We start from the raw sequence: 23,223 nt of genomic DNA on the forward strand, positions 1-23,223 counted from the left end.
GAATCCACTGTTCTTTTGGTTCTTTTGAATCCATGGTGCCAATATGGAGGACAGATTGGAGGGGAAAAAGACTCACAGCATTGGACTAGTTAAGAGTTATTATAACAGTTCATTTGAGAGATGATGAGAGCCTGGGGACCAGTGGCAGTGGGCATGGAGAGAGAGGCGTGAAGCCCAGGGATGTTAAGAAGGCAGAGTGAACACAACCTGACGCTTAGTTGGACATCGGAGGTCAGGGTGAGGCAGGCTTCCGGGTGCTCCCGGGATGACTCATCCTGGCTCCTGGGTGAGTGGAGGTGCAGGACTGGGGGGTCAACAGGGCAGGGCACGTGTCGGAAACAGTGGATTGCCTGTGAGCCCTCTAGGCAAGGAATTCCAGTCAGCAGCTGTGTCTGGAGGTAAGCCCAGGGGTCTGGACTGGAGGTAGGAATTTGAGAGGTGGCAGGACGCAGGGGCAGTGGAAGCCTGGGGTCTGCTACATTGTTAGGAAGTATATGAAGGTGAGGAAATAGAATGGGGGAAATACCAGTATTTCAGGAGCAGGTGGAGAGGACAAGAGCTTGTGATGGCTCCTAGGGTCTAAGAACATAAGGAACACAGACATCATGCTGCGTGAAAGAAGCCGGACACAAAAGAGAGCATACCCTGTGATTGCATTTAGATAGAAGTCAAAGCCGGGCAGAACCAATCTATGGTGACAGAGGTCAGAACAGAGAGGGAGTACTGACGGGAGGGCATCACAGGGCAGGCTTCTGTGCCGGAAACGTGCCAGCTCTTCATCTGGGTGGGTGTGTACATGTGTAGGCAGATACCCTGAGATGTCTGCACTTTATTGTAAGTTATACCTAAAAAAAAAAAAAATCTTTAAAAACTTAAGAAAGAAAGGGAAGATGGAAGTGTAGGGGAGGAAAAATAATTTTCCTTCCACCCTCTGAGTTCTTGGCTGAGACCCTGTAGTAAAAGACAGATTAACAAGAGAAAAACAAACAGAAGTTTACGAACACATATACCTCATGTGTACATGGGAGGTACTCGGAAAAATGAGCAACTCCCCAAGCAGGCTTAAAATTCAGGCTTAAATACCATCTTAGTAGGGAAAAGGGAGGGAGGGAGGCCTCCTAGGGGAGAGTGCATGATTTTTAGGGAAGATGAAGGACCCTTAGAAGGGTGGATGGGAGGTGTGATGGTTTGTGACAAGTGTGTCTGGGTGTGGTGTGGACTCCAGTCTCCTCTCCTGGGATGAGAGTCAATCTCCCTTGGTTGATGAAGCTCCTGGGAGGGGATCTTCGACAATTGAGTTCCTTTTGGAGCATCTGTCTTTAGGCAGATGGGGAGTTCAGAGAAAGCCTCTCATTGGATTGGCTGTTTTTCAGGTGCCTACAGCTCAAAATAATCAACATACCAAAGTGGCATATTTGGGGCTGGCATATTCTGCTGCCCTTCAGAAGGAAGATGGAAGGAAGGAAAGAAGGGGAAATAAGGAAGGAGGAAGGGTGGATGGAGGGAAGAAAGAAAGAAACCTGAAGCCGGTGGTGCCTGGCAGGAGAGGGTAGGGTTTTCAAGAAAGAGGGTGATGACCAGTGTCGCTCACACGCGCAGAGGTGAAGCCCTGGGCGAGCTCCGTAGAGGGACCTGGAGGCTGCCCTCCCAGCCCTCCCATGGTCACTAGTGCGTCCCCAGCACTGCTGAATGAGTGGCACGGAACAGACCCTAACGCTGAATCAGAACAGGGAGGTGCGAGGATCCTCAGGTCAAGGGCATACCTGAGAAATCTCCCGTGCTTGGGTCACAGTTCCCAGCAGCGCAGATGGCCACTCTGTGGTTTCCTGAGTGTCCTCCCAGGCAAATCCCGGTGTTGAAATTTGATAGCGTTTAATAAAAAATGTTATTATCTACTATAATTTAAGAGAACTTCCTCCTGTTTCAATGTGAGGGTTTCCCATAGAAACCACTTCAGCCTGGGCGGCTGTGAATGGCGGCTTTATTAGCAGAGCCATCTGCAGGCTGTCCTGACAATCTGTCGCCCTGCTCATCGCTTCCGGTGCAAACATTGTTTATTGTGATGGCGGCCTCAGCCCGTCACCCGTCACCGTCACCCGAGGGGAGAACAGCTCATCTGCTTCCCTCAAGCCCCTTGGACGCGGGGCCCTCGCGGAGCAGCTGGGGGCAGAGCCCTCAAGCTCGCCAGGAGGTCTCTCCCCTGAGAATCAGATGCTCCCGGTGGGCAAACCCTTACGCTCTCTTTCAGATGGAGACCAGGGGGACGGGGCCTAAACTTACCTAAACCCACGGTGAAACATGCCCTGTTCATTGCAGCCTTAGGTTTTTTATGTCAGATCCCTCACTTGCCCCCACGGAAGGGCTGACTCACCTTCAAGTGGAACTGGTATGAGAGAGACCTCACCGATGCTCCAGGGGCCTGAGGGCTTGAAGCTAACACATTCTTTGAAGAGAAAAGGGACTCTTGGCTCAGCTCAGAATTAATTCATCTTCTAAATGGAAATGTCAAAGCCTGGCAAGCACTCCTGCTCATGATTCTGGTGCTGAGATATTCATGGGCAGCAAACAGTAGGCCACACGAAAATGGATTTAATGAAACCAGAGAGGGCTATCACTCTCAAAGGAGAAAGCCTGATCACCTAATCTCAATTCTGCCGCAGCTTCACCAGGGCCTGCTATATAGTGGAATTCTTCTTTTTCTTGTCATTTTATTACTTCTGAGTAAGGGAAGGTGATTCGGCCCAAGCACCTGAGGGAAGGCAGCCGTGGGGTGGCTTCAGGAGAGCGTTTCCAAGAAAGGGAGTGAGCATCAGTGACACTCAAAGCAGTCAGAAGGGGAAGCCAGTGAGGACCCAGGAGGAGGGAGAAGGGGTGCAGAATGCCCAGCGAAGGGGGGGACTCCTCTGGCTGCAGGGGTAATGCACTGGCTGCTTCTGGGGGGACAAGCAGGTAAAGCCTCTGTGTTCCCAGACACACCTCTGACCAGCGCCCCTCCCTTGCCTGGGGCTCCTCCAGGCCCACACTCAGCTAGGAAGTCTCGCACAGACCCTGTGGGGGCAGAGAAGTGGCAGGGAAAGCTGCAGGGAGCGCCGTTTCACATCAGCAGTGTTTTATTTGATCACAGATGGAGTACCTCAAGTGCACGAGGACAAATTTTATTTAAAAATTTTTGTTGTTTTAAGGCCCATTTTTGTTTCCATATTCCTTTCAAAAGTATAAAGAGAAGGGAGTTTCTATATCATTATTTGAAAAAAACTTATTTGGAAATAATTATAGACTTAGAGGAAGTTTAAAAAGAGAGTCTGGTGAACCCTTCCCTCAGCTTCCCTCAGTGGTGACATCTTATATAATGTGTAGTTTTAAGTCCAGGAAATGTTCATGGGTACAACAGAGCCCTGCAGACCACAGACCTTAATCAGTATCCACCAGTTCTGCCTGCATTCCTGTGTGCGCGTGTGCAGTTGTGCGACTTAGTCCCGCTTACAGGTTTGTGTAATCACCACCACAACCAAGATGCAGCCTGTTCATCATCACAGCAGAACCCCCGTGCTGCTCCTCTGTAGTGACATCCCCTCCCCTCCGTCCCTGTCCCCTGGCAACCACTAGTCTGTTCTCTGTAGTGCTGCTGTTTCAAGAATGTTATAAATGGAAAGGTACAGTTGGTAAACTTTCCAGATTGGCTTTCCAGGATCCATGCGCCGTGAGGGTAGGGCCTGCATCTTCCCATCTCTGGATTCCACGCCGAGCCCAGTACAGTTTGCACATGTACCCGATGAAACAGTGACTCCTGTGGATCCTAGCCTCATACAGACTCGCCGGGTTCAGGCTGGCTACCACTTTGAAGGTGTCGGCAGCACAATACGTTTTTACTGTAGAGAGACTGAAGTCTGTAGAAGGAAGAGGCCCTGCCCTTCCTGGACATCCGACTTACACAGTTGCGTTGACCGAGCGAGAGTTCTGCGGCTGACACAGTAAGAGAACGCCAGCTTCTGGTTTCCCTGCTTCCAACCAGGTCTCCAAGTCAGCCCGACCCAGTGTTGGCTGAATGGGCATCGGTGTGCTGAGATGGGCTCCAGGGTACGCTTTGACCCTTCCCAGGATGCACTCTGGCTTGGTGGAACATCAGGAATGAAACGGGATGACCAGGTATGAGGGCTTTGCTTTTTATTAAAAAGTTATTTTTCTTCCCTGAGGCCCTTTTAGCACTTTGTCTCCAGCTCCTTTAGTGAGATCCGGCAAAAATGAACTCCGCCAGGGGTTGAAATCTGCATAATCCCACTGAGATATTGAGTCAACACTGGCAATTATGCATATTCATGCCTGTCCCTGGGTGGCTCCCTAGGAAAATCTATTTTCAGGACTGCGTGTTTACATTGCTGAGGGAGAAGAGAGGCAGGATCAAAGCCCTCTGGCTGAGCCTGGGCTGGAGGATTAAGGGGAAGAAGCACTTGACCGGTGAAGGAAGCAGCTACTATGCTGCTTTTTTGGTGAAATGGAAATTGCTCAAAGGTTGGAAAATAAGGGAGCAGCTTCTCCACACAAATAGGTTTAAATTGAACATCAGGGACTGAGGACACAGGAGCCAAGAAAGGCAGGAAAGGCAGGGAGTCGCTGGCAGCAGGTGCCGCAGCACGCCTGGAAGCTCTGCCCCGCACTCCAGTTGTAGGGATGACAGGAGGGGACTTGTGCAAGGGAAGGGTCCCTCCAACTTTGTGACACTGTTCAGAGCCCAAAGACGCCTTTTCCAAAGCCTAATCACTTTCTGTGGTTTTTCCATATACTGGTCTCAAATCCTTCCTACCAGAAGCTCAACCCATTTCATTCTTTTTGTTACTAGTAATCACTAAATTACTGTTCTGCAGTGAGCATCTCCTGCAGTGCCGCACAGCAGAGCACGGGGCTGGCCCCGGGAACTCTGGGGGCAGGGAGGGGGACCTGCCTTCAAATCTTGGCTCAGCCACTTGCTACTAGGGTAACCTGGCTTCTCATCTGTAAGTTTACTCGTCTGTAAAATGGAGGTAATCGAATTCAGGATTGTTGGAAGAATTGAATGAGTTAGTACGTGGAAAGCACTTAAGTGTTACATTATGTGTTAGCTGTTACGGCTGAGGAGCATTTCGTTCTATGGACGTGTGCCATGTTGTAATCATTGAGCACTCAGTTTCTTATTTTCCACATTTCTTGATGTTTTTGTCCTTTGAGATACAGAAGTGGCACCCTTAAGTTTTTCTGCTAGACTTCTGGATTGGTAAAATTAAAACAAAAAACACAAACGTGTTCAGTTCCGTAAGCTATGGTCTCCTGAGGATGTCACCCATGGATATAGAAATGAAACACACTGACATTTCTAGAGACAATGCAACTTTTTTTCTCCATTTGGGATTCTTTCTCTTTTAGTTCTTTTGTCTACTTTGTATCAGAGGTTACTGTAGGGGTCTATTAATGAGGGTGGAGTCGAAATTCAGGTTTCCTTTGGAAAAGATGAACTGATTAGCACAAATATGTAATATTATCAGAGTCCCTGAGGAGAGCAGGAGTTGCCCCTTTACAAAGGGCAGTGCCCTCACCCTCTCCTGAACTGAGGACTGAGATGACATAGGTCCTCTGCTGTTTCCCCGTCTCCTTTCCAAAAATCTCTGAATCTTCACCCACATCTTTTCCTTCTTCCTCCATTTATAAAGAATGTCTGTCTCCTCGTGTAAGTGGAAGAGGCTCCAGCTTTCAAGTTATAACACACAAAGTCCTGGTGTGGCAGTTATCTGGGTAAGTGAACGCAGGCCTGCTCCTGAACCTCCCCAGCCCGCCCCTTGCCCACAGGGCAACACGCCCTGTATCACTGCGAGCTGGGGTGTCTGGGGGTGCACTGGCTGCACGGGGACTCCTCCAGCGACAGCTCTGCTCCGCTCCGCCCAAGTCCTGCACACCTGCTCTTCAGCCCGTCTCCTTTGTCCTAAAAACATGTCCTTGTCCTAAACTCTCGTTGTAGTTCCACCTTTAAGCTAGAAACCTAGTTCCTTCTAGAAGTTACACTAACAAACACCTCAATATGTCCAAGATCTAATTCATCATTATTTCCCCATAGAGGTTCCTTTTTTGGATCTCCTTTTTTTTTTTTTTTTTAATATTTTTATTTATTAATTTGGTTGCACCGGGTCTTATTTATTTATTTATTTTTATATTTATTTTTGGCTGTGTCGGGTCTTCGTTTCTGTGCGAGGGCTCTCTCCAGTTGCGGCAAGCGGGGGCCACTCATCATCGCGGTGCGCGGACCCCTTCACTATCGCGGCCTCTCCTGTTGCGGAGCACAGGCTCCAGACGCGCAGGCTCAGTAGCTGTGGCTCACAGGCCCAGCTGCTCCGCGGCATGTGGGATCCCCCCAGACCAGGGCTCGAACCCGTGTCCCCTGCATTAGCAGGCAGATTCTCAACCACTGCGCCACGAGGGAAGCCCCTCCTTTTTTATTAAGAAGAAAAATCACATTGTTTAGTGGGGTGGTTCTGGTGTCTGTCAGCCGTTTTGTCTCTGAATTCTTGAAAGAGGAATTTCTGCCCCAAGACAGCCTGTCACAGGTTAGTATATGCGAGGGGCTGTGAACATATATTCATAGTCAACAAGGATGAATAAGATGCTGATGAAAACCCCATCATTATTTCCATGACTGTAAAACTGGGAATGTATGGAATACTCTTAGTCTAATGCTTCATCAAGAAAAATTTGTAGCAGCTAATTTTTGGTTGCGGTGTACAGAGGATGTGTCACTAAGCAACACGGGAGAGATGGTGAAAGCGGGACGCTGAGTTCGAGGGCTTACGGCAGGCTACACCGGGGAGGCAGGCAGTGGAGGCGGGTCAGGCAGGTAACCAGGATCACCAGGATTACCTAACGTTAAACACTGGAGAGAGTGTAGACATGAAATAAATTAAAACAAAGCTGTTCCCTATTAAAATGGAAGCATAAATCAGAAGTAATTTCCTCTAACATCATGAGATGGCGTCTGTCACTCCAGGATAGCTGTATCCATAGCAGTGGCAGTGGTCAACTGATAAATGTGTCCTTCTGAACTGTCATGTCTTCTGATGATTGGACAGTCACGGACACTAGCAGCATAAATGAAAAAAGACCCAAGACACATTTAGAGAGACAAATGAAACATCTTATTTTATTTTTTAATCTTCAAAATTTTCTGCCATAAGACAGGAATGCATGATAGAAATGGCTCAACATCTTCACATGAAACACTTGGATTCATTTTCATTCACAAGTTTTTCTAAAAACATCTACAATTTCATAATCCCACCCACTTCCAACCATTATCACAGATTTAATTGACTGTTAAACAGTAGTTGCCAGCAATAGAGAGCTGGAACGCTTTCTGCGTATTAGTAGTGTCTTTTGAAACTACCACCCAAGATATCACGAATATAAATTTCATGGTACACAGCAACCCCAAAGGTGACTGATGTCCCCAAATAAACTCCCTGCTTATCATGGAGAGTGGTATCCCCCAGGTACTTAACGAAATGCTTTTTCTTCTCCTAGAATTACTTGTTCATCTCATAGTATTTTTCTTGCAGGGTATATAGCACATGCCGACCTGATGATTCAGTCACCACAGCTAACAGGCAAATATATATGCCTGATACTACTGCTGCTCTCTGATAATTATGTACAAACATACTGAAAAATGATGGGTTGCTTGGAGTCTACCTCCCTTCTTTTGAAGAGAACTACTTTGAGGTTTTTTTTTTTTTTTGAACAGTTGTAAACAAGAGGAAAGAGAAATACATGGACATATATCTATACACAGAGATAACACACTGAGTATTTTCAATGTGGCGCATATCTTCTTATATAGAGATACACACACAGAGTGAGTGTCTACACTCACCCCTTCACACATACCCACACCCTTACATACAGCATGTGAATACAAATGTTGTGAGTGTCCTTGGGAGTTCACTGAAGTTTGTGTATTACCAAATGATGATGAAATACCTGATTTGTATTACTCCTGAGAAGACAGTAGAAGGGAATGACAGTTCTGATGCACTTTGGAATGGCACAGTCACGTAAACACTTGCATACTTAAGACTTTTGAACTCATCCAAAGTTTCTAAACATGATCTAACCAAAAAAAAAAAAAAAAAAAAAAAAAGATATCAAAACATTGCAAGTTAAAAAATAAAAGTCTTTTTATAATCAAAGTATAAACAAATATATAGGAAATGCATATTTGTCAGTAATTATTTTGAAAATAGGAAACACATACTTAAGAAAAACATAGTCTGACAAAACTTAAAAAAACAACTATCCAATGCATAATAACACATGCACTGCCCCCAAACAGCAGAGGATAGCCACATCAGAATTGCAAGGCTTAAAGCAACTCCACCAGAGAAAAATCACTCTGTGTAGCAGGTCTGTTAAGTATGCAATTTATAAAAAATGCCTATTATTCACACTTATATAAAAAAGAATTTGCAATTTGTTGAGTATTTTATCCCTCAATAATCTGTATAAAAATTACAACTAAACCAGTGAATTTCAAGCACCAATTCAATCATTTAAACTTTATTAATATTTCTGTTATTGAAGGAGCAAATTATGATGAAGGCTAAGCTAAGATTAGCCAAGTTTAATTTTATAGGCATGCAGTTTCTTCTGTTCACTCACTTGAACGCCAAACATTTGAAAATGTTTAGGCCAGTAAAGGAATCCTTGGAGGAATCCATTATTTCGGAGTATCAATGGTTTAATATACATTAAAAGCTCTTTAACAAACCACTGCTTTCTTAGTTCTAAGATAAAATAGATTTGCGCACAGGAAATTAAGGGACTGTTCCTCACTCTGACTTAGAAAAGGCAGCACCTATGTGGTAGACTAACAAGCACATCTGGACATCTGCTGGCTATGTAAGAAAAGGGTGTTATTATTTAAGAAGGCAACACCACTGCTCATGGCACTAATGAAGTTTTTCTTGACTAAAAAATTTCCACTAGACATTTGGGGTGGGAGGGAATCTCAGTAAGAGAAGGTTTTTTTTGGTTTTTGTTTTGTTTTTCTGATTTTCAGCATCAGGGGAAAAAAAAAAAAAAAAAGTAGCAGTCTGAGCCAGCAGATGAGTAACAGTGTTTGTGATGCCTCTGGTTGTTCCTGAAGAAAACCTGCTCAGATAATGAGGGGTTTATTTAAAATCTATACAACCGCTGTTTTTGTTTCCAGTATTAACATCATACCACTCACGTACACAGTAATTTCTGAGACACAATTAATGTTTCAGTCTTTTCCTACTATTAAGTTTGGTTAATTTTCAGCACACATCAAACCGAACCTTTAGGTCGACTGCATTTAAGAGACGGAAGATAAGACTATTGAAAACAGATTACGTGGAAACCAAAATCTCCATCAATAGTGATTCTCCATCACTTCTGGCCTGTTATCTGAACTTTATCGCAAGAGCACATCATGCAGTTGAAGGAAAAAGCGAGCCGCACTGAAGTCCTGGCGTTAGGGCAGGGGTGAAGGGTCTCGCTGGTCCCCGGGAAGAGCGCCTGCGCTCTGCCCCTCGCTCATCTCGGGGGCTGGCTCTTCACAAGCAGGCTCACCGAGGTCTTCGCTGCCCCCCTCACTCTGCTCCTCACTGTGGTCTTCGCTGGGCCCCGCAGTCTGCTCCAGGCTGTTCTCCAGAAGCGTGGGAGAACTGCTTATCCTGCTCTCTTCTTCAGCTGTCTCGTTTACGGGCTGGGAAGGAGGTGGTGTGGGAGCATCTGACTGCCTGACACTTTCAGTGGAAGAGATGGGGGCTTTGGTGAGCGCGGTATCAGCTACAATCTCATTTTGAGGCAAAGATAACTTTTCCACAAGTTTCCACTGAATGATGCTCATGTCTTTTCCACCAGTTGAAATCAGGTGACTGTCATTATGAGTAAAACTGACATTGGTGACATGGCTGCTGTGGGCACTGTACTTGTGACTGGGAGCCTACATGAAATAAATCAGATCGGAAAATTAAACTCATTCTTCACATGCCTACTTACAGCAGTGGAGGTGACTAGGTTAGGGAGATCATTCAGTTTGTGAAACAGGTAATTCAGATCAAAACCACAAGTCATTGACTCTGAGGAATAAAGCTAGCAGTGATTTCCTTTTAATACCTATTTATATGGGAGAAACAAAGTAATTGGACAGCTGTACTTTCAGACTGTAAAAAAAATGTCTCTTCTGCATACTTGTTAGAGTTTACTAGTGACTATTCTACTGAGATGGCTAGGGGAGAATTTACTAGGTTGGAAAGATTATACATGATTTAGGAGTCATAATGTTGATCATGTACCAAAAATAAAATATTTTAATATGTTTAGAAGAAATTTAAAACTGCCAAGGTATCAAAATGAAAAAAAAAAAAGGACAATAAACAAAAATGAATAAAACACCATCAAGTGGCTTCTCTGTCTTCTCCTTTACCTTAATGAGGAAGGAAAAGACAAGCACTGCCTGCTTGGATGCTTACAGATGGCCCTATTCCCTCCGCCCATGCACTGTAGTATCACAGACAGTAATTAGTAACCCTAGGAATATTTTCCCACCATTGACACAATATATCCCCAAACAAAAATTATCCTCAAACAAAAGGCCCTATAACACTAGTTTTTACTAAGTTTATTTTACCTTTGCTTTGGAGCAGGGATACTGAAACAGATGGACTTTGCAAAAGTCATCAGCAACAGCTATCACCTTTCTATTGTGGGATCGCACCAGTGCATTGATATCTGTCCCATCAGATCCTTCTGGCCAGACACCTTTGATATGGAAACATGGGGGGTGTAGAAAAATTAGCCTGAAAAATACAACTGCCATGCTATGTGTGTTTATTTTAGAATCTTAATTTTCATCCGTGTTCAAACTCTTAGCTGCTAAATTTCCCTTAAAGATTTCTTAGTGGCTTAATACTTCAAATGATGAAATTTTATCCAAAATCTAATAATAAACTGAAATAACCTCAAGATGGAAAATTTAAGACTTAAAACTTTAAGATTCAAAAATACTCACTAGTAACCAGCAGGTGGTGCTAATAAATAATTTTAGTCTCAGCTTGTCTCACCTTGACAATAAGCTCCTCCTGTTTAAAGTTTCCAGTTGGAGGGGAAATTCTCAGTTATTTCTGTAGCAAAGTGCAGAAACAATGCCACAGCACTAATTCTTCAGAGTGGACTCTGTTCCCTTTCAGGCAGGCACTTAAAAAAAAACCTCATAGAGATTCTTAATGGAAATGTATAGGCCATCCACTAGTCTATCCATGTTATCCATAGGAGTTTCCAAAAACTATTACTTATGTCCAAAGGTCGACACAGCAAATTTAATTATTCTGAATCATTATGAGGCACTGGTGGTCATGTTCAACATAATTAGCACAAACCTCTACTAGACTAAAAATATACAATATATAACAGTTGAGATGCTGGCCTCCTGTAGTTCAGTACTGCTCTAGAGAACAATTTTTTTTTGGTAAATTCACTAAAGATGAAACACTTCTTGACTGACATCTCTTAGTAAGTAAATTAAATATTGTTTGTTTCACTAAAATAACAAGGTAAGTTACTAGCTATTGGCCACTGCTTCAGCTTCACCCAGAATAATGAATTTGTTTATGGACTAGTCAGGGTTATTTTGTTTTAATTTCTTCCAAGCCTGGTAGGCTTCTTCATCTCAGCAGCAGCTGTATTTAGAACAAGTACCCATAATGGATTATTTTTCTAATGCACACAGCATAAAGAAATGTTCAGATCTACCATGAGAGTGGAGGAGAGAGTCCAACTTTTCAGAAGGCAGAGATACACTGTTAAAGGAAAAATACCTCATATTTTGGGAATTGCTTTAGGTACTGGTGCCACATCCATATCCAATATTCTAATGACTGAGTATAACATCTCTTTTTAATCCTAACTTTCTCAGAAGGATTCCTACAGATTGGCAAAGACTGAGAAAACTGTCAAAGGACAGATTTCTAGAAATGTCCAAAACATGAGATTAGGAATGATCTCCACACTTTATCTTTAAATAATGTCTACTAAAAATGCCTTTATATGTCAATAAATGGTACTGGGATAATTGGACACCCACATGCAAAAGAATAACAACTATTGACAATGATGTGGAAAAACAGAACCCTCATACACTGCTGGTGGCAATGTAAATGGTGCAGCCACTTAGGAAACCAGTCTGGCAGTTCCTCAAAAGGTTAAACACAGAGTTACCATTTGACCCTGCAATTCCACTCCTAGGTATAACCCAAGAGAATGAAAACATGTCTACACGAAAACTGTTCATAGCAGCATTATTTATAATAAAAAGTGGAAACAACCTAAGTGTCCATCAACTGATGATGAACAGAACGTGGTATAGCCACACAAAGGGATGTTATTCAGCCATAAAGTGAAGTACTGATGCATGCTACAACATGATGAACCTTGAACATCTGGTGCTAAAGGAAAGAAGTCAGTTTCGATGGATCACATAGTACATGATTCCATTTATATGAACTGTCCTGAATATGCAAATCATTAGAAAAAGAAAGAAGATCAGTGGTTGCTGGGAGGTTGTGGAAGGGGGAGGGAGGGAGTGACTGCTAATGGGCAGAGTTTCTTTTTGGGGTAATGAAAATGTTCTAAAATTAGATAGTGATGACGGGTGCACAATCCTATGAATATGCTAAAACCACCAAACTGTGCACTTTAAATAGGTGAATTATATGGTATGTGAATGGTATCTCAATAAAGCTGTTATTTTGAAAATGCCTTTACAAATTTGAAAGCTTCAATTTTCACTTGGAGGAAAAAACTGTGAAAGGCAATCTATACTATTATGTAAATGCCTTTCCTTTTTAATTGTCTTTCATATTTATTGGGGACCAAAAGTCTGCTGAATTCTGCAGAGAACAAACCTCATATTGGTTCAATCCTAATACATTCAGCTTCTCTGAACTGTGCATTAATAGTGATAACACTAAAGAGTACTAAGTGAAGTGAGTCAGAAAGACATACTATATGATATCACTTAATATGTGGAATCTAAAATATGACACAAATGAACTTATCTATGAAACAGGAGTGAGAGAGTGGCATGGACATATATACACTACCAAATGTAAAATAGCTAGTGGGAAGCAGCTACATAGCACAGGGAGATCAGCTCGGTACTTTGTGACCACCTAGAGGGGCGGGATAGGGAGGGTGGGAGGGAGACGCAAGAGGGAGGAGATCCGGGGATATATGTGTACGTATAGCTGATTCACTTTGTTATACAGCAGAAACTAACACAACATTGTAAAGCAATTATACTCCAAAAAAGATATTTAAAAAAAAATACACTCTGCATCTTTATTAAAAAAAAAAACAAAAAAACAGAATCAGGGACATAGAGAACAGACTGGTGGTTGCCAAGGGGGAGGAGGGTGGGGGAGGGTTGGATTGGGAGTTTGGGGTTAGCAGATGCAAACTGGTATATACAGAATGGATAAACTACAAGGTCCTATAGCACAGGGAACTATATTCAATGTCCTGTGATAAACCATAATGGAAAAGAATATGAAAAAGTATGTATATGTATGTATAACTGAATCACTTTGCTGTACAGCAGAAATTAACACAATATTGTAATTCAACTATACTTCAATAAAAAATAAATTGAAAAAAACACATGTAGACTATTTTTCATTTAGAAATTTAAATATTATACATAAAAACACCACAAATCGCCTTTTCCCATCAAGTGCAATGTCCTTACCAAAGACTTGAAAGCCTAGCACACAGGTGTATGTCGTCCAATCGATGTCCTTACAATCTGATCGATTCCTGATTAGTTTGCAGCCATTTGGAATGTCCCCTTTAAATTTAGAAACAGGAAGTATAATCATAGTGCTTGTGTACAAATGTATTTGAAAATGCACCTTGACTCAAACTAGCCACGTTTACTTGTATTTATAATCCATACACTGAAAATATTAAGACACACTTGAAAAGGAAGTGTTTAACACGGTTTATAGAACTATATAAACTGTTTCCCACTGAAGTTGTTTTTTCTTTAAAAAGCATAAATGCCCATGCATTGTACTCCTTCCTGCCTCCAGGAAAAGCTGTTAAATACAGAACCATTCAGAGCAGGATCAGTCCCCCTGAATAATTTCTCATGACATTTAAGTGAACTCATTACTGTGAGATTCTCACTCCTTAGCCAGCTCCGAGTGGCACGTGCTTCTTCAGGTCAGAGGGGCCAGCGGGCAGTAGCTGCGCAATTCAGATGCCGCGCAGCCTGCTCTTTACTGCCCCTGACGGGCACATCTCAGCCGTATGTGAGCATTCATACTTACAGTACAGGATCTCATAGTCTCCCGAGTTAGACATTATGTACTTGTTGTCTGGAGACCAGTCAAGGTGTGTGATATAGCTGGAATGTCCCTAGGAAGGAACACATCAACTATTAGAAAGCATTTAGAGTTCTGAATGATAAATAGTCTCATAGTAGCCAGTCCTGTCTTCTGAGTAGCCATTCACTGGGAATTCCTGAAGTAGAGAGAGCAGTACCACGGCCTCTGGAACTGAACAGGGCTCAGAACAGGTCTTTGGTTCTTTTTCACACTATCTCGTTGGGAGCTAGAACTGTGGAACTAAAGAGATCTGACCACAGTGGAAACGGTAAGCACTTGGAACGTGAGAGTATCCCGCTGGTCTCTCCATTTTGATACCAGCACCAAGTACTACCTGTGCTACACTTCCAAGAAAGACAGTCTCTTAAAAGACACTGAAACAGATACCACAACCTCGGGCCTTATTTCAAGTCACTAGTGTCCCTAATTAGAGTGACTTCCTTTCTGATAATGAAGTATTGGTTCCATGTTGTGTACAAAAAGAGTATAGTTTTCCTGGGCTGCTTCTTCAGTACCCATGGCACATGGAGGTCTCCTAAAAAAACTCCTATCTCCAAAGAATATTTTTGGGGAAAAGTTATCCAACATCACACTCCCTCCAAACAGCTGGATCCAATAATCATCTGACTCCTTAAACAAGAGGACAGTGATCTTTTTCTGCTTAGGTTTTACTAACACCGGGAATTCAAACAAAAAATTACCAAATGCCATATTTTGTTGGCTTCACGTGTAAGCATTTGATTATTTCCAATAAACTACTGCAGATAAATCACACAGGTCTTACAGTTTACACCAAAGCTGACAGAGCCTCAAAAATCACTTTTATCTCCTGCACTCTGTATTAAAACATTTAATTTCAATTGTACTTTTTGAATTACTAGCTTTCTGCTCACATGGTTTTTATTTTTAAAGTTAATAAATCCAGAATACCTTAGGTGTAGTTTTCAATGATTTTCACAAAGTATTTTAATCATTCCAGTAGCCTTCTGAAGTCAAATGACATATCCTAAAACCTCTCTGGAGCTATATCTCCACCAAAGTGCTGCATGGCAAATACCCACATTTATACACTTAAATGAATTTAAATTATGTGAATTTGAGACCCTGTAAAACTTCCTGAAGTCACTGGAGATTAGCTGGGTATGTCAGCAAACAGGTTGGGAGTCACTTGCTAGGCATGTGGGAGACCTCCCAACTTAACAAGAAATCAATTTCAATGCCAGAAAGACACATGTGGTTCTTGGGTATTTTCTGAATATGGCAGGAGGGTGGGGTTCACACAGATCTTTTTCATAGTGTTCATGGATCTGATGCCTGGCTCTGGAATCTAGAGAAGCCAGGCTTCTAAGATAAGAAAACTGGTGCTACATGAATGAAGGATTTAACCAGATTGATCATGGCAAAGTGTTTGAATCTTTGTGAAAAGACTTTAATAGCATTATTTAGAAAAGCATCAAAAGCAATGTATGGATACATAACATTGATGTAATTCATATCTGTGTTGGACACAACATATTTAGATGGTAAATCAATATAAAGTATTCTCAAAAAGAACTCGAGTAGGAAAAGCCCCCAAATTTAGCAAAGACCTTGGGGGAAGTTATCAATTTATATTGGAATACAAAGTGAGTATTTTTTCGCTGATATGGAGTCCAATAAATAAGCAAAGAAAAGATTAGATGCAACTGTCTGTCGGGAGTCTATGGTGCTGCCTTCCCAGAACCACCTCAGAGTGTCCTTGTCTCACCCAACTCTTAGGCCACGAAGGGTACATACAAGACTTGGGGGAAAACACCCTTAAACGTCACCCCACAGGCACAGACACAGTTGGGAGCAAAAAGTACACCTCGCTGAACAGAAACAGGAGAGTACTCTTAAGCTGGTACTTTCATCACTGCCTTTAAGCAGCTGAATGGTGTAACCACAATAACAATCACAAGTGATGGTGCCTAAGAATAACTCTGGAAAAATAAGAAATATCTCAGCTGAATCTTTGTTAATCACATGGAAGGTCATCATGTGCCTCAGTGGTTTGCAACCGTGGCTGTATATTAATATTACCTGAGGAGTTTTCAAACAAGTACCGAGGCCTTGAGTTAGGGCGCTAACTTTTTTCCTAAGTAGGTATCCGGGTGTCCCCTCACCCTCTAGGGCAGTGACATCCAATGGACCTTTCTGCAGTGATGAAAATGTGTATCTGCACAGTCCAATGCAGAAGTAACTAGCCATCTGTGGCTTCTGAGTACTCAAAATGTGGCCAGTGCTCCCAGGAAACTGAATTGTATTTAATTTCGTAAACAAAGTTGTGGTTAGTAGCTGTGATGCTGGACAATGCAGGCTGAGAAGAGTCCATTGTCTCTCTACTGATTTGAAATACCTTTTATTATCTAGTAAATTTCCATATAAACAGAGATTTGTTTTTGGACTCTCTTTTCTATTCCATTAGTCTATCTGCCTATTCCCAGCCAACTGTGATAGTTCGTGGTATGAGGAAAATTTCAAATGAACTTCAGAACCATTTTATCAAGCTCATAAACACTGTGCTGAAAATTTAAGTAAGTGCATCAAATTTAGAGAATAGTTTGTAGAGAACAGACATGTTTATGAAGTCTTTTCTTCTAGAAATATGTTATGTCTATTTTTTCATTTCTTAGTTTGTGTTTCAGCCATGTTTCACATAGCTTCCTGTGCTTTTCTTGCTAGGTCTATTCTCAAAGCATCTACAGTTTTTGTTACTACTGCAATTAGGATTTTTTTCCCATCACATTTTTGACGTGCTTTGCTGGTGTGAGAGAAAGCTGACCTTTAGAGTGTAGACTGTAGAGTGTAGCCTACCCAATCCGATCTTTAGACTGTAGATCTGTAGAGCATAGTTTATCCATTCCACATTCTCTTAAGTGCCCAGCTAAAACACTGTTATTTCCTAATCTCTTTTGCAGCTATGGGTGGCAGAAGTCACTGAGTGGGGCTTCCAGGAAAACTTTAAAAATCGACTTAGGAGGAAGAGTGTCTTTTTCCCCCTTGTTCTGTCCCCCTAGAACTAGGACGGGATGACGGGAATTCCAGCAGCACCTTATTGAGGATGATGGAGTAGAAAGAAAGAAGGACCCGGAGTCCCTGATGACTTCTTTTAAATGGGAACACATCCCTCATTTGTTGAAGCCACCAAGTATTGCAATATAATTCCTAACTGTTATGGTAATATTGAAATACCTACTGCATTAGTTTTATGGGTAATTTTCTTGGAGATTTCTAGGTAGACAGTTTTAAAAGTCTTTTACTCTTCTCTTCTTTATATATATTTTCATTCACCAAAATCCTGACCAAAAAACACTTATTTTACCAGCACTTCTTGCCTATTCTAACAGACTTTGTAATGCTTTTTAGTATATCACTGCAACTTCATTACACTCCATCTCCTGGGCTAAGATCTTTGAGTAGCAGTGTTAAAAGGTATACAGGAATTGGAGTCAAACACAAAGCTATTACGCTGGCACTCAGGGACAGTTTCAACTGCTTGGTTACACTTTATTAGAGGGACACTTCCTAAAGTTCTAAGCTCAGTATGTTTCTGAAGCTATAGGGTCACTTAAATGTTAACTAGTAACAGGAAATATTGGAAACAAAATAGAAAACAGCATTTGTATCTGGAACTCTGAGAGTAGGTCCAGTTGCCACATTTTAATCTTTACAACAATCCTATAAAAGTAGGAACTATTATAATCTCCAGTTTTAAGATAATAAAATTAAGACTCAGAGAAGTTAATTAACTTGCCTAAAGTTGCAAACTAGTAAGCAGCAGAGCCAGCATTAACCCAGTTTTGTCTGTCCTGTATCATAGCAGACAACAGATAAAAGGAGTTAATATGAGACTATAAGACCAGCTGGTGGAAGCAGACAGCAAGGAGAAGTGAGAGCTGGAAGCAAAGCACAGAACAGAAGATAATTAGAAAAGCAGAGTAGCTGAGCCTTTCATTACAGCCGCAAAGAGTACTATAAGCTTTAACAGTTCCTGAAGATATTTCATAATAATACTTCATATGCTCTAAAGATAAAAGCTGCCTAACTGGAGAAGGCAAAGTGTCATGCAATTGATAAACTTGGCAATTCTCAACACTTCCAAGGTCGTCTCATTATCCAGTGTCCAACACTGCTCTTTCCTTTCTGCATCAGTTGCTGTACTCTAAAAGCACAGTACACTGATATACACATTGAAAAATCTGAGGCCTTTTTGTACCTTGGGAAGTCTGCTCTACTAAGAGTTAGGAGAACAGGGTTCAGGCCCCAGATCTGCCACTATGTCAAGATGTGACCAAGGACAAGCCATTTATCTTCTCTGAAACTCAGTCTCTTCATCCGTAAAATGAGAGCTGAGCTAAGTTAAGTGCTATAGTGCGACCTGTAAAATTTTATGATTCCACAAGATTAAATTATATTTGATAATGCTCTGTTTATTAAGACATGGACTTTTTAAAAAGGTTGGGGTAAAAAATAATTAAGAAAAATTTGGTGCCTGGTAGGGTAAACTTAAGTAATCTGAAAATTCCTTTCAGTGGAATATTTCATTTGATCATGCTGTACAATGAGGCACTATTATACTACTATTCCCAAATATTAAGATAATAAATCGATTAAAAGATGTATTTAAATAAATTAATGGATACTGATTCATAATTTTTGTCAAAGTAAATAAAAATATTTTGGATAAATTATAAAACTATAAGGTTGCTTGTAGATCAGTTTATAGGCTGGTTTTAGCACATGGTACAAAATACACCCCGCCCCCAAAAAAGCAAAAAGCAAATAAACAAAAAAAAAAGCAGTAAGTCTCTTCTCTGAATAGAAGATGGCCTGGGTTTTACTTATGTATATACTTTTAAAAATTCATTCTTTTATTCATTCCCCTAAAACTCTTTTGTGATAAAAACTGTTAAAGGGGGATTTCCCTGGTGGTCCAGTGGTTAAGAATCCATCTTCCAATGCTGGGGATGCTGGTTCAATCCCTGGTAGGGGAACTAAGAACTTACATGCTGCAGGGCAACTGAGCCCACGTGCCACAACTACAGAGCCTGTGTGCCGCAACTACAGAGCCCACGTGCCACAACTAGAGAGAAGCCTGCACACCACAACTAGAGAGAAGCCTGCGTACCGCAACTAGAGAGAAGCCCTCACACTGCAACCAAGACCTGACGCAGCCAAAAAAAATAAAATAAATAAATAAATATTTTTTAAAAAAAGACAGTTAAAGGATCTGTGCCACTAATTCATCAAGTAATTTGCTAATCCTAAATTGACTGGTAACATAGATACCAAACTACCTCATTTTCTATAAATTCATAGTTAACATATACTGAGTACTTCTTATTTGCCAAGCACTATTATAAGTATTTTATATGCCTTCACTTGTTTTAATCCAGTGAAGTAGAAAGTACTACTATCTTCACTTTACAGATGAGAAGACTGAAGTAGAAGGTTTAAATAACTTGCCCAAGGTCACATTTGTGGGTGGTGAAACAAGAGTTAAAATCCAGGTAGTCTGATCCCAAGTTTATGCCCTTAACCACTATGCTATACCTCCTGCCTTTCTCATCCTGTTATCAGCTTGAATGTGTACTTTTTGAGGACAATGAGCAAATCTTATGTATATCCCCAGTGCCTAGAACATTACCCTAGTTAGCAGACTGCCTGCCATAAGATAAGTACTCACTATGTCTAGAATTGAATCTAATCTTCATCTTAAAATGATAAACTAATCAATCAGAAATGCAGTAAATTAAAGGAAATATGCTTCTATTAATTCTCTTAATACAGACAAATCTCCATATAAATTATGTTTAGTGCTAGAGAGGTCACCTAGGAAATTGCAGAGTGTCAAGGATGGGCAGGATCATGGGACACTGAGATTAAAATGTTAGAGATACCCTTCCATTTCTGACTCACTCCATTTTAAAAAAGCGTTATTTTCTAAGGATTTCCTAAGGAAATAGCTTTGATTTAAGACACTGCATTAAAACTAGTAGTCAGAGAGAGAGAGGTAACAATATTAAACTCTCATCAAAGGAGAAACCTTTCTAGAGCATACAGGGAACTGCAAGATTCTACTGTCAGGTAATTTCAGTTTCAAAGATAGAGATTAAATTTTAAATCTGCTAAGTTTAAAGGTGATACATCAATGTAAACATTTAACTCTCTTTTTACAGAAGTAAAATTTTCCAACAATTTTATAGATTTACTTCACTACTTACAGTGCACTTTCCATGTCTGCTGTACTTTCTTCCATTTTCTGAGACTACATAGAGGTAAATAAAGTTGTCATGAGATCCCACAGCCAGGAAGGTGCCATCTGGAATGAAACAGGAAAAAATGTTGATTATAGAAATACATCGATAGGTTTATTTACTGTCACTTTACTGGACCTACACCAAATGATATTTTACAAATGTTGTTAAATCTCATCAACTTAACTATTCTTCGGTGTTTAATGAATGACTCCTTCCATCACTAAACATACTTGAAAACCAAATGGTCATCTGGTTGAGTACACAATCCCTTCTTGGAAATGCTCATGGGTCTTGGACTCTTCTCTTAGTCTCATCTCCTCCTAGTTAGCGACAGACTGGCCCTAGGGAGGTTAACCTACTTTTATGGGTCTAAGTATACAGTATTCATATGGCAAGCTGAGTGTACAATTGCTCATTTCAGCTGAGGACATATGATCTCTCCAACTACAGGGTCCATTCTCTTGGGAAAGGACCATGTTCTCTCACAAAGGACCACTGTACTCACCACGTAACAGATGGTCAATAAAGTCCATTTGATCTTTGGGTTTTAAATGCTACATCTGCAGTAGTTATTTGCTATTACAGCATTGAAAAAAGCCAAACCAAGACAGAAAACCTTTTCTGCTTCAAGACAACTCTTGCCAAGCTTACAGCTTGAAGCAAATACTTTTCCTTCCTTGTTCAACACAGAGAATAGCATTCTGAGCTTCCTCTGAAATGACTTAGAAGAAATCAAAAAGATCATTTGGACTCCACACTGATCCAACAACTACTGGAATATATTTTTGAATATAAGAAAATGTCACTCGAACTAACTCCAGGGAAGAATTATGTGGCTCAAAACCATATTAATAGCAGGAAAAAGGAACCAACTATCATGGAAACTTAATTAACATTTTGAATAAAGTATGAAAAGAAGTAGCTAAACGAATTGATCAAATTCATCAGTTGCTGAGTATTTTATCTAATTAACAGACCAATCATTACTATGTAACCAGTAAAAATCAAACTAGATTTTAAAGCACTTGAAGGGCCTATAAAATTTGTATATTTTGAATATTATTATAATTTATTTTCTATTATCTTATATACAAAGAAAAGGTTGCTAAATAGATTAACATTCAGCCTAATACAGTACCTATTCAAAGTTCTAAGTATTTGTAGTTCCAAAAAAATGGGATTTGATTGCACTGTATTCTGTTTTCAATTGCAAATGCAGTTGTAACAGTTTGTTCTAAATTTATGTTTGCTTGATGATTTAGAATGTTGTTTAACTTTAGCAGATCTTTTGCTGTTTCCTGCAGCAGAATTTAATCTAATGTTGGGGGAAACATATTCAATACTTAACAACTCCAGAAAGTAGAGAAAAAAGTAGTCAGCTTTACTGGAAGTGAAAGTATGCAATTACAGAGAAATGCTGTAAATGCCAGGAGTGGGAGTAAATCTGCCTACCTAATGAGTAGCGCATCACAGAGAGCTGTTCATTCCCGTCTGTGTGGATAGAAACTAGATCTCTGGTTTCTGCATCCAGAACAAACCACCTGTTAAGAAGTAAAAAATCAAAAATTTTCTCAGATATTAGCATTTATAGAAAAAAAAAGGTTGCTGACTTTTTCTTCCTTTTAATAAAGAAATTCTAATAATGCCCTTAAGCTGGACATGTTTCCCTTTTCTAACGAAGGATGAGTGCAAAATGTTGCGAGATACAATATACATATACTTATACGGGCCTAGGCATGTTCTCATTTCTATTTAGGTATTCACTGAATGCCAATGGTATCTCTTTGCGAGGCACTGTCCAAATAGAAAATGACAGGATTATCAGTGTTCTTGAAGATTACACTAGAGCCAGGAAAAAGGAAATGAGCCAATTAAAACAAAGAACGATTAAGTGCCAATCTCACCGATGGTGACTACATATAGCAGAAGAACTCACAGAAGGGAAATGAATAGCAGACAGAGAAAAACCTTTAGGGAGGATGTAGAATATGAGTTGAGCTGAATGTTGAGGGAAAGAAGTAGAGACAGTTGAGGCAGGAGGAGTGACAGCTGCACTGCCATGGAGGTGGGAAGGAGCACGGACAGTATGATGGTGGGAGGGAAAGGCAGAGGGCCATTCATTTGGTGAGAGTTCAAAGGGACCAGCAGGGGGCACTCCTCCTCTCCAGTACCCCCAATACCTGCACATGCAAGCTCTAAGTTCTTTGAAAAACAGTTCTTCATTCACATTTACAGGAAAAGTCAAAATGTAAAAAGCCTCTTGACAGGTAAAACAATGACTTAAATCCAACTACAGAATAAGTGACTCTTATCAGACCCTGTTCTAAGAGCACCTGAAGGAAGAGACGGTGCTTCAGAAGAGTAGGGTGAGATACTGGGTACAAAGCAAAGACTGGGAATTAAGGAAGGACAACTAAAGGATAGATAAGGGAGAGGAGGGCAGGTTATGGACAGCACACGCAGTTAGTTGGAGGAGTTTGGAGGTGAGCACTGCCTGGCTCAGATCAGGCACTAAAATA

General features: G+C 41.1%; 1 protein-coding gene across 4 annotated transcripts in view; it reads right to left on the minus strand.

Moving 5' to 3' along the window:
* Positions 1–7,116: 7,116 nt before the first annotated feature.
* Positions 7,117–23,223, minus strand: part of EML4 (EMAP like 4) — a 163,499-nt gene continuing 147,392 nt past the window's right edge. For 2 of the 4 annotated variants that reach the window (XM_007167109.2, XM_007167108.2), the window contains 6 exons: positions 22,157–22,245; positions 20,669–20,766; positions 14,367–14,454; positions 13,784–13,882; positions 10,670–10,800; positions 8,543–9,982 (listed from right to left, as the gene is read on the minus strand). In XM_007167109.2, coding sequence (XP_007167171.2) covers positions 9,509–9,982; positions 10,670–10,800; positions 13,784–13,882; positions 14,367–14,454; positions 20,669–20,766; positions 22,157–22,245 — 979 coding nt within the window. In that variant the 3' untranslated portion in view covers positions 8,543–9,508. Of the gene's footprint in view, positions 8,125–8,542; positions 9,983–10,669; positions 10,801–13,783; positions 13,883–14,366; positions 14,455–20,668; positions 20,767–22,156; positions 22,246–23,223 lie in introns of those variants that run through there. The other 2 variants (XR_009009919.1, XM_057558212.1) reach the window with 2 other exon arrangements.

This window comes from Balaenoptera acutorostrata, chromosome 12 (genome assembly GCF_949987535.1).
Source record: "Balaenoptera acutorostrata chromosome 12, mBalAcu1.1, whole genome shotgun sequence".
Lineage (NCBI taxonomy): Eukaryota > Metazoa > Chordata > Mammalia > Artiodactyla > Balaenopteridae > Balaenoptera > Balaenoptera acutorostrata.